At 36.3% G+C, this 14,247-nt stretch overlaps 1 protein-coding gene across 6 annotated transcripts in view; it reads right to left on the reverse strand.

The window, feature by feature from the left end:
• ZEB2 (zinc finger E-box binding homeobox 2) overlaps positions 1–14,247 on the reverse strand; it is a 128,370-nt gene that overhangs the window by 24,536 nt on the left and 89,587 nt on the right. For 4 of the 6 annotated variants that reach the window (XM_059051713.2, XM_067025967.1, XM_067025970.1 and 1 more), the window contains one exon: positions 10,127–10,198. The exons of the other annotated variants lie outside the window; for them this stretch is intronic. In XM_059051713.2, the coding sequence (XP_058907696.1) occupies positions 10,127–10,198 (72 nt within the window). The remainder of the gene's footprint in view (positions 1–10,126; positions 10,199–14,247) is intronic. 6 annotated transcript variants of the gene reach the window in all.

The following is a 14,247-nucleotide window of genomic DNA, read 5'->3' on the forward strand; positions in this document are numbered from 1 at the left end:
ACCTCCCCCTCCCATGGCAACTCGCACAGCCCATGCTTTTCGTTTCCTTTGTTCACGCTTCCCAGTAACTCATTAGAAGAAAGGGTAGGGTGGGTGGAGTCCAAAATTTCTAGTCTAATGTCCTCACTTAACAGACGATACAACTAAGGTACAGTGAAGCTAATGATTCATAGAACATTACACAAATAATTTCTGGTAGGGCTGGATGGGGAATTCATGTATCCTGACTCTTAACCTGTTACTCTTTACACTATATCATAATGAGTCCATATGAGAGAAAGACAGAGAGAGAGAGACAACCCCATCTTTTTAGTTTTTCTTCTTGCCTAACTGATTGGATATAACTTGAATAGGTCCTAGATGCTGCAATGATTGCTCTCACATTGTAAGTAGCTCTGAACAACATTATAACACCGTAAAATTAATAGGGAGAAAGGCAATGTAAATGCCAACTTCAAGGTAAATAAAATCTCACATATTAAACATTTTTCTCTATTTTTCTTTTCACGTCCTTGCTCTTCTGAATGCTATGCACTTGTTTTATATTTTTAATTTATTTTTTTAAAAAATTAATTTATTTATTTTATATTTATTTTTGGCTGTGTTAGGTCTTTGTTTCTGTGCAAGGGCTTTTTCCAGTTGCGGCAAGCGGGGGCCACTCTTCATCGCGGTGCGCGTGCCTGTCACTGCTGCGGCCTCTCACATTGAGGAGCACAGGCTCCGGACGCGCAGGCTCAGTAGTTGTGGCTCACGGGCCCAGCCGCTCCGCGGCATGTGGGATCTTCCCAGACCGGGGCACGAACCTGTGTCCCCTGCATCAGCGGGCGGATTCTCAACCACTGCGCCACCAGGGAAGCCCTTGTTTTATTTTTTGACTGAGTGACCTGCACCTAAGTCTACTGGGGTAAAATGGAAAACATCACGGAAGTTCTTCAGATGTTCCACTTACGATCCCTATTTAAAATTTCTGGGCTTCCCTGGTGGCGCAGTGGTTGAGAGTCTGCCCGCTGATGCAGGGGACACGGGTTCGTGCCCCGGTCGGGGAAGATCCCACATGCCGCGGAGCGGCTGGGCCCGTGAGCCACAACTACTGAGCCTGCGCGTCCGGAGCCTGTGCTCCTCAACGTGAGAGGCCGCAGCAGTGAGAGGCACGCGTACTGCATAAAAAAAAATAATAATTAAAATAAAATAAAATAAAATTTCCATTTAATATTTAGGGATTGTATTTTTCTCATTCTGATATTTCTTAATTTTAATCATGTTGAAAAAGGCACTCAATTCAAAAATAACTTTATGAAACATCTTGCAAAGGAAGAATTAATATTAACTACTATGGTTTTGGTAAATTAAAAAAATGTCTTAAGCTGAATTTAGGACTAGAGACCAAGAAACGCTTTATTCACGGTTCATTTTGCTTTCCCATTTCACATATTACTTGTTTATGCCCCCACATGCTTAATGATGTCCTCCTACATGAGTTCCACTTCTTCAGATTAAATGAAACTGTGTCATCTCTTGATAATACTCCATCCCTCACAGACCCTTCCAGCAGAGTCATTCCCACCTTCATCTGTCTTAGCACGCAGAGCAACACACAGCTGGGTCAACAAACTCCTTCACTCATACCCCCATTTCAAACCAGAGTGCCTATTTTATTAATTTGTTCATCATTTCTTTGTTTATTTGTTTATGCTTTGTTTCAACAAGCAACCTGTTTATCAACCATCGAGGCTGTATAAACACTGCACCTACCCAGGGGAAACATGGGGAAGAGCAAACTTAACCTTGACCCTCAAAAAGCCTCCAATCTGTAATTTTTTGAAGTCTGTGTCATCCATTTTCACCATCATGTCTTAGGACACAACCTATACAGCTCAAGTAAAATGACACCTATCCCACAAATATGTTTACCCCAGGCTGTCATTATTGTCATTCTGGGCAATTTCCTTACTCAAAAGATAGACCCTGCAGAATCCTGGCTGCGTGGTGCTCTAATTTTCTCTAGTCCAACAACAGGGATGGCCAGCCACCCCTTGGTATGGCTAACCCTGGGACAATGCCATCTCTCTGAGAGAAACTTGGAACTTTCACTCTCTGATTTCAACCTATCGCCCCACCCCATCATTCAGTTCCTCATCCCCTGAAACAGGTACTTCATTGTGAAAATCAGGCCCTGACAAGTCCCTCGGCCATTTTACCCATTCTAATTTTGCTTGCCTCAGTTCACCTTGAAGCTGGAAATCACCTCCATCCCCGCCCCTTGTTCTTGTGTCATTCTGGCCTTGCCAAACTAAAATCCAGCCCAATTTCTCTGTTCCTAGAATATAAAAAATGTTTAAAGAAACGTAAATAATTGTATAGCCTTGTTTCTGTCTGTGTTATCAAAATAGGATATTCTTTCATGATGATAATTGAATCTCCATACATTGTCCACCGCAATTACTCTACATTTCCATTCCTGAAGATTCCAACCCTATTCCCATTCCCATACTGTCAGTTGATGATATCTTTTCCTACTTACTTCAAAGAGTACAACTTAAATGATGTGAATTCCATCAACTACCTAAAATTCAACAGAAATTTCTCTACAACAATTCTCCCTTCTTCTTTTGATCTTATTGCTAAAAAAGATGTGTCTCTGCCCACAGCCAAGGCTACCATCCAAAGCTATTCCCTCACAACTCTTCTGATAACCTACTCCATCTTTCGCCTCATCTCCTTTTACATTTTCGGCCATTTTCGCTGTCTCTCTTTTTGCACAGAGGTATGTTCAACAAGCCTTTGTCCTGGAGATAACCTTCTCTGAAACGTGCAGCCTCTTAAGTCACCTCCCTAATTTCATGTCTCTGATGTTTGACACTACTCTCTGTCAGAAACCCTCTGCAATACTGAAAACTTCTCACTTGAACCTACATAGCTTTCTGTATTTCAAATAAAACATCTTAATCCATGTATTATTATAATCATTACTGATAATAATAATAATAGCTAGCAACAATTGAACATGTATTATGCCTAAAATTGTGCTAAACATTATACACACATTTCTTATTCATCTTCCATTGTTTGTTTAAGCCAATTGAATGTAAGTCATTAATGACAGTGAGTGTTCACTGTATCTTTCATGATGCCTAAAAAAATGCCCTGTACTTAGTAGGGTCTCCCAAATTGACTACGGATCTGAATAGCTAATGAAGCTATAATTGTAACATTTGCCTTCATGTCACTGTGATTTTTGTCTTTCCTAATGGCATCATAAGACTTTGAATTCCTTAAGGATAGGACTATGTCTTCTATTTCCTTTGTTTCTTGAACCTCAGTTCCAATTCAGCACACAACAAATACTATGAAAAGAACAAATGGAAATATTTTAGTGGTTGTTAACAAGTGACAAATATTATTTGTTTATTTGATTGTTATACAGGACAGAAGGAAAAAAAGATATGATTTCTGATGCTAGTCAGTGATCAAGTGAAGGAAAAGTCTTTGAGAGCTTTCAACATCCTTATACACCAACATTATAAATACTACTAAATCCTCTTCTACATTTAAAAAAAAAGGTGCTAGATAAAGATGAAGAGAGATAGAAAACTAAGCTATTCCTTCTTAATCTTTCTATTTTAACTTCAAATGCAACCTCAGAGCAGTGAAAAGAAATGTGTCCTACAACTTGTCTGGGTAGTTTTCCAAGATGTCAAAGGAATTTAATTGGCCAAGTTTCTCTGAGTCGACTGGTTAGTCCTTCTATTACAAATGTGTTAAATATTGTATTTTGGTATTCCAGAGAAGTTAATGAGGAGCCAGTACAAAGGGAGGAAATAGTTCAGAATGCATTTATTTCTTAATGAATAGAAATGGGTAAGCTTACTTGCAGATGCAAACAAACCAGAAGAATAACCAAGAGAGGGTGAGAATCTAGTATATGTTAGGCATTGTACTTGGTCCTTTAAAAATGATATACCATTTAATCGCTACAGTCAGACTCTGTAAACAGGGAATCATTATTTCCACTTTACCGATGTAGAATGAAGGCTTATTCTATACTCAAGTTCATGTAACTAGTAACTGGTAGAGACAAAATTCAAATGTAGTTTATCTGACTCTAGAATCTAGAGCATCCCCAAACAACTTTTGCCTTTTTATCTGTAAAAGCATTTATATATTATTCCTAAAATGTTGGAAGCATGTTTAACGACTATTAGTTACAGTCAGTACAGTTAGTTCTTGGACAATAATTTTCTTGTGTTATATAAGATTAAGAACTGAGACCTCAACTGGCCTTACCCAGTTTCTAGGTGTAAGGTGTTTTCCTCTTCCCAGCAAAGGAAGCAAAGATGCAGGTGGTTATTAATAGCCCTTTAAAACAAGAGTGCTAGATTGTTTGAGTAAAGGTAACTCTCACACAGTCAAAGAGGAAAACATCAGGGGCTTATTTAGGTCTTGATATGCACGTGGAAACACATTAATGCTAATGACCACCGTGCTCCTAAGATAGATCCTTGTTGCTACTAGCATGTAGGCAAACTCATGTTTATAATGCTCCCAAGTTTTTCCATTTCTCTAATCTTCTTAGAAAACACCTTTTAAAACACACTCTTAAAAATTCTACATAATAATTTCATTCTGATTTTGAACCAGATTAATATCTGGAAGATGTAAAGTTCTTTGTGAAAAGGTGTTCTTTACGTGTTAAAGCATACATTAAAAATTTTTTAAAACATTATAAAACCAATGTAGAAACATTAAATGCAATGTAGAAAGTTATTACTATAAATCAGGGTTTTCAATGCTTTATATGCTGTAGATCAATTTTGCTATGCTGCTAATCTAATTTTGCTGTAAAAAAGGTAATGATAGTCTGTTTTTCTTTGCCTTTAACAAGTAGATTTCAGAAACTTAAATCCTGGTTTCACTCTCTGAAGATACTGCACTTAATCCCCTTCACAGGGAACGTTTTCACCTATTGTGATTTCCTTTCTCAGAGTCCATTTCTTCTCCACCTAATATTCGTTCGTTCATTCATTTGCTTATTCATTCATTCATTTTACCAGTCATAATGCATACCATGTGTGTTCACTGCTGTATTGGGCACTTTGAGGCAAACAGGGACTAGCCCTTTTATTAAAGCAAATATTTTGGGGGCACATACTAAGGTCATACTAATTTACCCCCATTTCATAGCTCAAGAAACTATCTCCATGAAATTAACTAGGTGAAATATATGCAAACAACATAAAGAGGAACAATTCAACATGCTAAAATTAGTGTTATGCACCTGAGGGCTGTGGGATTTCAGACAAGGAAGAGATATATGTGGCTTGGGGGTGTTCAAGGATGACCACATTAAGGAAATGGGAGGTGAGCTAGCCTTGAAGAACAGAAAGGTGGGTAGAATTTGGATAACTGGAGGAAAGGGAGTGAGCGATTAGGGTCTCAAGGGATAGCATGGGCAGAGATTCAGAGGTTGGTATAAATGTGATTCTTTTTTGATATTACCAAGGGATTTGGTCTGACAAGAATGCAACACTGTTGGTATGAAATGGACGGCACTCAATACCTGTCTGAAGAATGTGGATTTTGTCTTATAGGTACTGAGGGACAGTTAAAGATTCTAAGAAGGGAATTTGGACCATGAGCAAAGGGTTATAGGAAGAATGTGGACAGACTAAATAGAGGAGGACATGAAGGCTAGTGACCAGTCAGATGTAACTGAGTCTTTCTCATTTGGGGGATTGGAATAATGGGAGACGAAAATGTCTGATTGATTATTTCAGGTCCGCTGTCAAAAGTATGTCACCCCAGAAATGTGAAAGGAAAGTTCAAGTGCTGTTTGTCTCTCATTTCTTCAAAAACTCTTTCTGACTCAGGACCATTCTAGGGTCTGTGGTGAGAAAGTGACCAAAATCCCATATCATTCCTGCCCTCAAGTAGTTTACAATCTAGTGGAGAGAAACATACCTGCAGGTGACTAATTATAATATGAGAGAGAATGGCCCTCAAAAGAATGAGTGGTTAATCTTGAGTGGAAGACTGTCAGATAGCTTCCTGGTAGAGATGGCCTTTAGGAAGGTGTGTATGATGCTGTCAGGCTAAGAAAGAATGAGTGGTTTCTACAGATTTTAACTCAGCAGAATATACTAGGAACGAGATATTTTTAGATTCTAAAAGACTACTCTATTCATTGATATGAACTTGGTTAAATTCTACTATGTAACAGATTTGGAGATTTGAGTAGGAAATGTAGAGGTCTTTTCCTTACTTTCAGTTAGGAATGCAATTTGTGTGTTGAATATTCAGAAATAATAGAGACATTTTCTCTGTCTTCCCCTGACAACTTATTCCAGTTAATAACAACACTTTTTATCAGAAAATATGCTTAACCTGTTTAAAATTTATCTATTCCAATGTGTTTGTTCTGCTTTGATTAAAAAAGAAAAATGTATCTGATATTAAAGAATTCCATATTCATTCACTAACAAAAACATATTTGTTGAGACCCTATTAATTTTAAGGCACTCTCATAGACAATGTGGTAGCCTAAAACCAATCTGTGTTCTCAGAGTTTGCAATCTAATTTGGAAAAGACAATACATTGTTACAACACACTATAGCATCTACAGCAAGGTCAGCTGATTTGTTCTATAAGAGTTCATTGGAGGAAGATATCACTATAGGTTGGGATGGCTGGAGAGGAAGGTCAGCCAATAGCTTGACCTTGATCAGTAGGACCTATGTGGGGAGAAAGAGATACTCCATTAATAAGCAACTTCAACCATTAAAGATGTCTTATTTCAATTCCACATGTTTTTAGCATCCAAAAAGATGCTACGGATAAGAAGCAGTAAACAGTAAACTTATGGTTGGGAAGAAATATGTGTTATTTTCTAAAAGGCCAGAGTTCTAAGCTGAGGGTCACCAGTAAATTCCTAATTACCAAGTCCAATGTATTTGCTCAGCATTCTTGCAGTTGTAGTTATTTGAATCTTTTGATTCAATTGACCATTGTCTACTTTTGAAACTTTCTTTGTCTCCTGGATATTTAATTTTTTTCTGTCTCTTAATCTTTTTCTTTTAATGAATTTGATTTTTCTTCTTACTCACCAGAAGCCCTGGCCTCAGCTTTCTACGTGTTTCAGTATATTTATTGTAAATGTCTTAGTCCCATGATGTTAAATACCATCTGAATATATTTGCATGACTCTCAAATCTTTATCTCTAGCCCGGACTTCCTGGGTTTCAATTCCTCATTTCCAATGAACATTCATATACATATATATGTATATATGTATATATATATATATATATAAATATACACATTTATATAACTTTTATATGAAAATACTTGTCTAAAGACAAGCTCAAGTTCTTCTCAAAATTGGATCCTTTTTCTGTTTATCTAGAAATAGCAAGTATTTGCCATGTTCTAAACACGCAGATGTGTAATCCTGAAGCCATTCTGATTCCATCACCCAGAGAATCAAATGGTTGTTAAGAAGTCATGTTACTAATTTCACCACTGTCACCACCCGAGCACAGGCTTTTTGTCACGTCACACCTGAATAACTACAATGACTTCCAGTTGGTCTCTCAAAGTCTAGTTTTTCTTCACAGAAATCACAGTAGTATAACATGCCCCAAACTCTTTAGTTTGTTACTTTACATTCTCCATTTACATTTAACTTACATGTCCAGCTTCATTTCCCATGAATTGCCTCCTAGGACCCCCTGATTCAGCCAAATCCTTTTACTTGCTATCCTCTGAATAGTTATTACAATTTCTTTCCTTGGCTTACACACTCCTGTTCTGCTAGAAGGACCTTCCTCACTCCTTCATGACTACTGAAAAGGAACTTAGTTCAAATTTCACCTCCTTCATGAAGCCTTTTCTGAATATTCACCCCATAGGATCTCTCATATTTCTGTAATCTGAAATAATTATAGTTCCTACTATTTGTTGCATATTTATCACATATTTTCACTTATTGTTTATTATTTTTTCTTGTGTATTGGTCTCATCTTCCAAATTAAATAATAGCCATGTCTAAGATTTCCTGGCCCATCTTCCAGAACATGTGCACACAAAAGTGAATAGACAGGGGCTTCCCTGGTGGCGCAGTGGTTGAGAGTCCGCCTGCCGATGCGGGAGACACGGGTTCGTGCCCCGGTCCGGGAAGATCCCACATGCCGCGGAGCAACTAAGCCCGTGAGCCATGGCCGCTAGGCCTGTGCGTCCGGAGCCTGTGCTCCGCAACGGGAGAGGCCACAACAGTGAGAGGCCCGCATACCGCAAAAAAAAAAAAAAAAAAAAAAAAAAAGTGAATAGACAGAAGACACTCAATGACTACTTATTGATCTATTTATTGACTGAATACATATGAACTATAAGGAATAGTAAATAGTATGGGAAAAGGTGAATCTTAAGGCTATGTGAAGGAACATTCAAAATTGATTTTTAAATCTTCTGAATAGGAACCATTTTTATTAACCCCACTTTAGACCTTAACTGTATAAAACAGCTAGTAAATTGTCACTTTGTGGAACAGTGACACTTTAAATGCCTATAAAGTTAATGAAATTAGAGTTTATTTATGCTTGAGGTTGAAATTTAACAATTGTCTTTAAAAGGAACATGAAGCCATTTTTGATCCTATGAGTTGGGACATTACAGAAAGTATCTAATTTGTGGCATCTCTTTATTATTGTGTTTTTATAAGAAGTTATTTTATCTTGTTTCTATTTTACACAGTGATGGTACCACTACAACATAGAATATTAAAACTAGAAATATTCTTAACAAGCAACTAGTGCAATCTATTCATTTTTCAGATGTGGAAACTTAATGCCAAGAAGAGCAATTGACTTGTCCAAGGTTGAAATCTAGTTATTGCCAGAGCTGTAGCTAAAAATCAGGATTATAGGTTCCTAATTCTATACCCATAATCCCATATTGTACAGTTTCATTTTTGTACCTTAAATTGACATTATTCAAATGAAAGAAAATTTACAATAGTTTTTTATTATTTCTTATTTTACATCCAAGAATGTAAATTAGTGCGTGGTAAGTTATTAATAAGAACATTCTAAATAGAAACACAGCATGAACAGTCTATTGTGATGTGTTTCGACATAAGGGAGATATGAATATCATCTTAATTATTTACATTTCTAAAACTTTATAAAACTGTGACTTGTTTTCATTGGTGAGTTGAGTGGAAATAGTTATGTGATTTTTTTTTTTTTTTTTTTGGCTTTTGCTTTAGAAGTTAACCTTATACTGGGCACTATGGTAATATTTTTGATGGTGGTATGAAGGATTGTTTGAAACACCAAAAATTCTTAGCCTTATCCAGGAAAAGAGAGATAAACATAGTGAGTCAGTGTAAATTTGCACTAGTGACGTGAGAGGGTGTGAGAGGAGATGCTGTTCAGTTTTGGGGAAAGAACATGGAAGGTCACAATTGTCCTGAAACTCCATTCTACAGCAGTAGCAGAATAAAACAAAGCACCACTTGCTACCTTCCTACTGTAATTTTATAGCTTCATTAAAAAGAAGTGAAATTGTCTATTCTTTATGAAACTTTTGCCTGGAAAATATTATTTAGAGGAACTAGAAGGTACTGAGGAATAAAATGAAGATAGGATAAAAAGGAGCTCAGATGATCAGTTTTTATGAGGACCGTTCACAGAATTTTGGTTTGTCTTTCTGAAGAAACATTTTACAATCCAAAGTACACCATATCATTTGAATCTCAATGACTAACATCAAGGGGTGACTGGAAGAGGCATATTATATTACAATTTTCAAATTATGTTTATGCAGTCTTTTAAAATAAAAGTTACTACCAGAAATTTGCCCAACTCAGGCTTTGAAAAGAATGTTTTAAAAATCCAGTTCAGTCTTCTTAACTTTCACAGGCAAATTAGGGTTTAAGAATAAAAGATAGATTTGCTGAATAAAATACCAAAACAGATAATTCTGATTTGAAACAAAACAAGAGATGTGTAAAGTCTGACTTAATCGTTAAATCACAGACATACAAATGGATGGGTCAGTGTTTCTGTGCCTGACTTACTAAATCTGCATGAAGCAGGACAAACATGGCCTTGGCGTGGTAAACGTACTTACCTGTACCATTGTTAACTGTGGTCTGGATCGTGGCTTCCGGCCCCATAGTGTCATAGTCTTCCTTCATTTCTTCTGTGGGGGAAGATTATCTTTAGCATTTGAAAATTGTAGAAAGGCTTACTATACTAAGCATGCCTACCACAGGAACAAGGAAGATTCTTTTAAAGGAAACAGAGAAAAGGCTTGTTGTAAACCTCTAAACAATAGCTTTGTTCAGGCAACTGAATGAATCCAATAGTGCTAGCTGCACAAGAACTTATTTACTTTAAGCATTACTGCAAGCTGTGAAAAACAGAGGTGCTTATTTGGGGCAAACGAAAGGCTTTTCTTCTAGTGGCAGTTCTAGTGACAAACAGGGGGAAAGATATTATTTTTTCAATAAGAGTCAAAAGCAACTAAGTATTTGTACTGATGAAGAGGCATGCTGGCTGCTATGCCTCTGGTAACACTGGATTATCAGAGAGAAGTCAGAATTTCTTATTTTATTTTCATGCTTTTTTCCCCTCCTTGGAGTAGCTATGCTGGTGCTAATCTATGCAAGTGAAATTTTAAAGAACCTAATTCTATATACCAAAACTTGAAATGCCCACTTTATAAAACAAGCATCCCAGAGATACTGAAAACACCTGTTTCACTGTTTTATATAAACTTCTAAAATATATTTTCCTTATTCCTTTTCCTACCACTCCATAAATATCTTTCTTCCTTACCGTTAATTCCCCAGTAGGGAGTCATAGTCATTTTCTGAGGAAAAACACAGCTATAAGAACAGCTCAATGTTCTGATGAAGATGAAAATATGTAACACTGAAGTTGAAGATCTATAAATGATAAAAGGTCATCTTCTAAAATTGTCATCTTTGAAAATGGGAAGAGTCTGGAAAGCAGGAGAACTCTCAAATTTTCTGCCTACCAAATTGTAGAATATGTTAAGTCAGAGAAGGACAGCTGACAGTTAAAAATCCTTCAAGAAAGTAAATTAAACATGGACTTAAAAAATTTTTATTTTTACAATAACAATACTAATGAGAACCAAACATGATCCAGGATGAATATCTCTCTGTGATAATCATTTTGTTTAAAACAAGAGAAACTTTATAAATAGGACTCTGTGAATTCCCAAATTTATCCTGACCATTTTTGCTTATCACATTCTAGTCACAATTATTTGGTAGAAAAACAGATTCTAGCAAATGTTACAACAAAATTAAAATATATGTTTTTCAAGTAGTATCCTGCAGCATATCTGTTTATGGCATCAGAACTGAAAAATTATGAGCTTCTTAAGGTAAAGTACACAGATATAAGTAGATGCTAATCTAATGCCACTGGGCATAATACTAGTCAGATAATTTGAATGATATTTGTTTAAATTCTACGACCACTTTAAATTCATTCTTGGCCCTGGACTTCTCCCTTATTTAAGGAATATTTTCACAGGGACATTTTGCATAAAACATTTAGGAGTTCAATATACAGCAATACTGTATTGTCAATTATAATAATTGATTGGTTAAAAGGCTCGCTCATCTGATATTTTCATTAGTCTCTGCAAGGAATTAAATTAAGGTATTTCTGAGAAGTTCAGTACTAGATATAAATATAACTTTTGTGTCTTTCTTCCTCGCTCCTCTCATGTGATTTCTGGTAGCCAAGAGTCAGAAGAATCATAAGTTTTCCATCTGAGAGATCAAGTCACTGAGGGGAAAACAGTTAACAGCATTTTTTTTTTTTTTTTTTGCATAATAGTGGTAATGTTCAAGATTTCTGCTGCACTTCCTTCCTCATTGTCATTTTCTTATGAAAACGTAAAGAGAAGTTACAGGAGGTAGTTGCTTCCCAAATTATTAAATGCTGCATATTCACATGTGTAGTTGGCACTTAGTGTGTCCTGCATTCTGTAGTAATGCTTTCTCTATAACTTCTTTTACCAAAGATTGTGCAACTGAGATGGTGTCACTTTCACCCAGAATGTACTTTGCTGCAATTTACTGAGCATCAAGCTTTTTCTTTTTTGAACATCAAGCTCAGGTATGTATTTGAAATACTACGCATTGTGCCTATTTAATTAAGTTTCACGTGAATCCATATTCAGAAGGACATCATAACGTGGGTTAGGAGTATCCCCCCTGAACTAAAGGCAATCCTGGCTGTCTTTCTGCCTCACGCCTAACCTTAAACATTTTTTCCCAAGACACCTCTGACTCAGCATACTGTGTCTAAAACCACATAGTATATTTGTTTTTAAAACACTTGTAAAAGTTTGCGTTTTCCAGTCACCCTTGGGATGAAGGTTTATAAAAATAAAGAGCACTTTCTTCCTCAAGATGAAGAATCCTTGAATAAGCAGAAAGAGGCCAAGATGCAGGTGATTTATTTAAGTCTGTGTCAATGATAATGATGTCATGGTTTCCAGCACACTGTGTCCACCCCATTGTGGGACGAAAGAATGTCAAGGACAATTCTAAACACAAAACTTTGATTGTGCTGGAACCGGAAAGGCACAGTAAGAACTCCACTGCGCTCTTCAGTGGAAAACCTGCATCCTGCAGACAAACTACAGAAAGCATGGGAGAGAGAGCAAAAGAGAGGGGGCTTATCTCAGAGTAAAGCTATGTGCTGAGGTATGATGGTAGACAGCCAGGCACCAGGGATAAAACACTACTAAATAAAACAGCACCAGAATTAGAATTATTGTCTATATTGTATGTTTTGAACAATAAATAAGAAAAATATTTTATCAGAAGAAAAATGTGTTATCTAAGAGTCAGGATAAACAATGAGTAGCTTTTAAAGACCAATTTCTTTTCATTAGACATCAAGGCACCACATCAGAGCACTTTTGGAACAATAAAAAAAAAGAACAATAAATCATTACTAATCATTAGAACCAGACAGGTAATAGCTGGGTAACTTTCTTGGTCCAAATAGCCAAATGAGATTAGGGATTTACATTTTATTTAATTATCGTGACTCCAGAATGCTAGTTTATTTACCATAAAGGTAAGAGCAGAGAACAGCCTGTTCATTTGTATCACAGGCACCATTAACTACAGGTGATAACAGGGTCTGTAATGCATTCATATGGATTATTGTATATTAAAACATTTGGAATTATGATCCATGACCAACACAAAAAGCTGCCATGATCACAGACTACTACAGCTTGACAAGGCTGTTTTGGCTGTTTTTCAATTACTGATCTTAATTTTTTTAAATTAAACTTTTTTTTTTTCAGAAGTTTGGAGCTGTACATTTGTTATATCGTTAATAATTATTCCTTTAAGGGTGGAAATTCTAGTAATTGATCCTTACCCTTGATTTCTAGATATTAAAATTTAAAGCATCAGAACATTCATTCTTATAGCCCTGCATATCTAGTTCATTAACAAATATGAATAGCTAACACCAGCTCATTTAAATAGTATGTCTTACATGAGTTCTCGCCACACTCTGTTTCTGTCACACTGCTCCCAAGAATCATTGGCTCTTATTATACATGTAAATGGCTATCATAAAAATAAAAATTTCATTTAAGATTGTTAATGACTTCTGCAGCAGTCAGACTTCCTTTAATGATCATCCTCTGCCCCTAATTAAACGTATTTATCTTTCAAGCATCTTTGGCTGAGTTCTCCCTCATAGTTGAAAATCTAAAACCTTAAGTCTTAATGGATATAACGATAAATGTTTATGTGTGGGATTGCTGAGATTCAAGAAACCTTCACCGAAAGCAAAATTGGAAACAGAAAGAGTACAAAACTTGGCACAGTATGTTAGGAAAACGAAAAACAAATACACTACACTCAAACTGCCATCGGTCTTTTTTTCTCTTTTTTTCACATTTAATTTTCTTTAGTAGTGGAAGTACTTTTATTATCCTCCTTCCAGTATACCAAACAATTACTCTGCCTATGTTTGATGTTTTATAGTCTGCGACATCACAATAGCATACAGGTAGACTCTCGTGCTTACTTATTTCCTTCCCACTCATTTCACCTATTTATAAAAATGCTATTGTTATATATATCGTGAGGAAAAAAAACATAAGGTGGAGTAAATCATGACAGCGCTCACTGGGTCTTGGAACAGAGATTAAGGAGACATGAAGGTTTGAATTAG

Source organism: Kogia breviceps, chromosome 2 (genome assembly GCF_026419965.1).
Source record: "Kogia breviceps isolate mKogBre1 chromosome 2, mKogBre1 haplotype 1, whole genome shotgun sequence".
Taxonomy (NCBI): Eukaryota; Metazoa; Chordata; class Mammalia; order Artiodactyla; family Physeteridae; genus Kogia; species Kogia breviceps.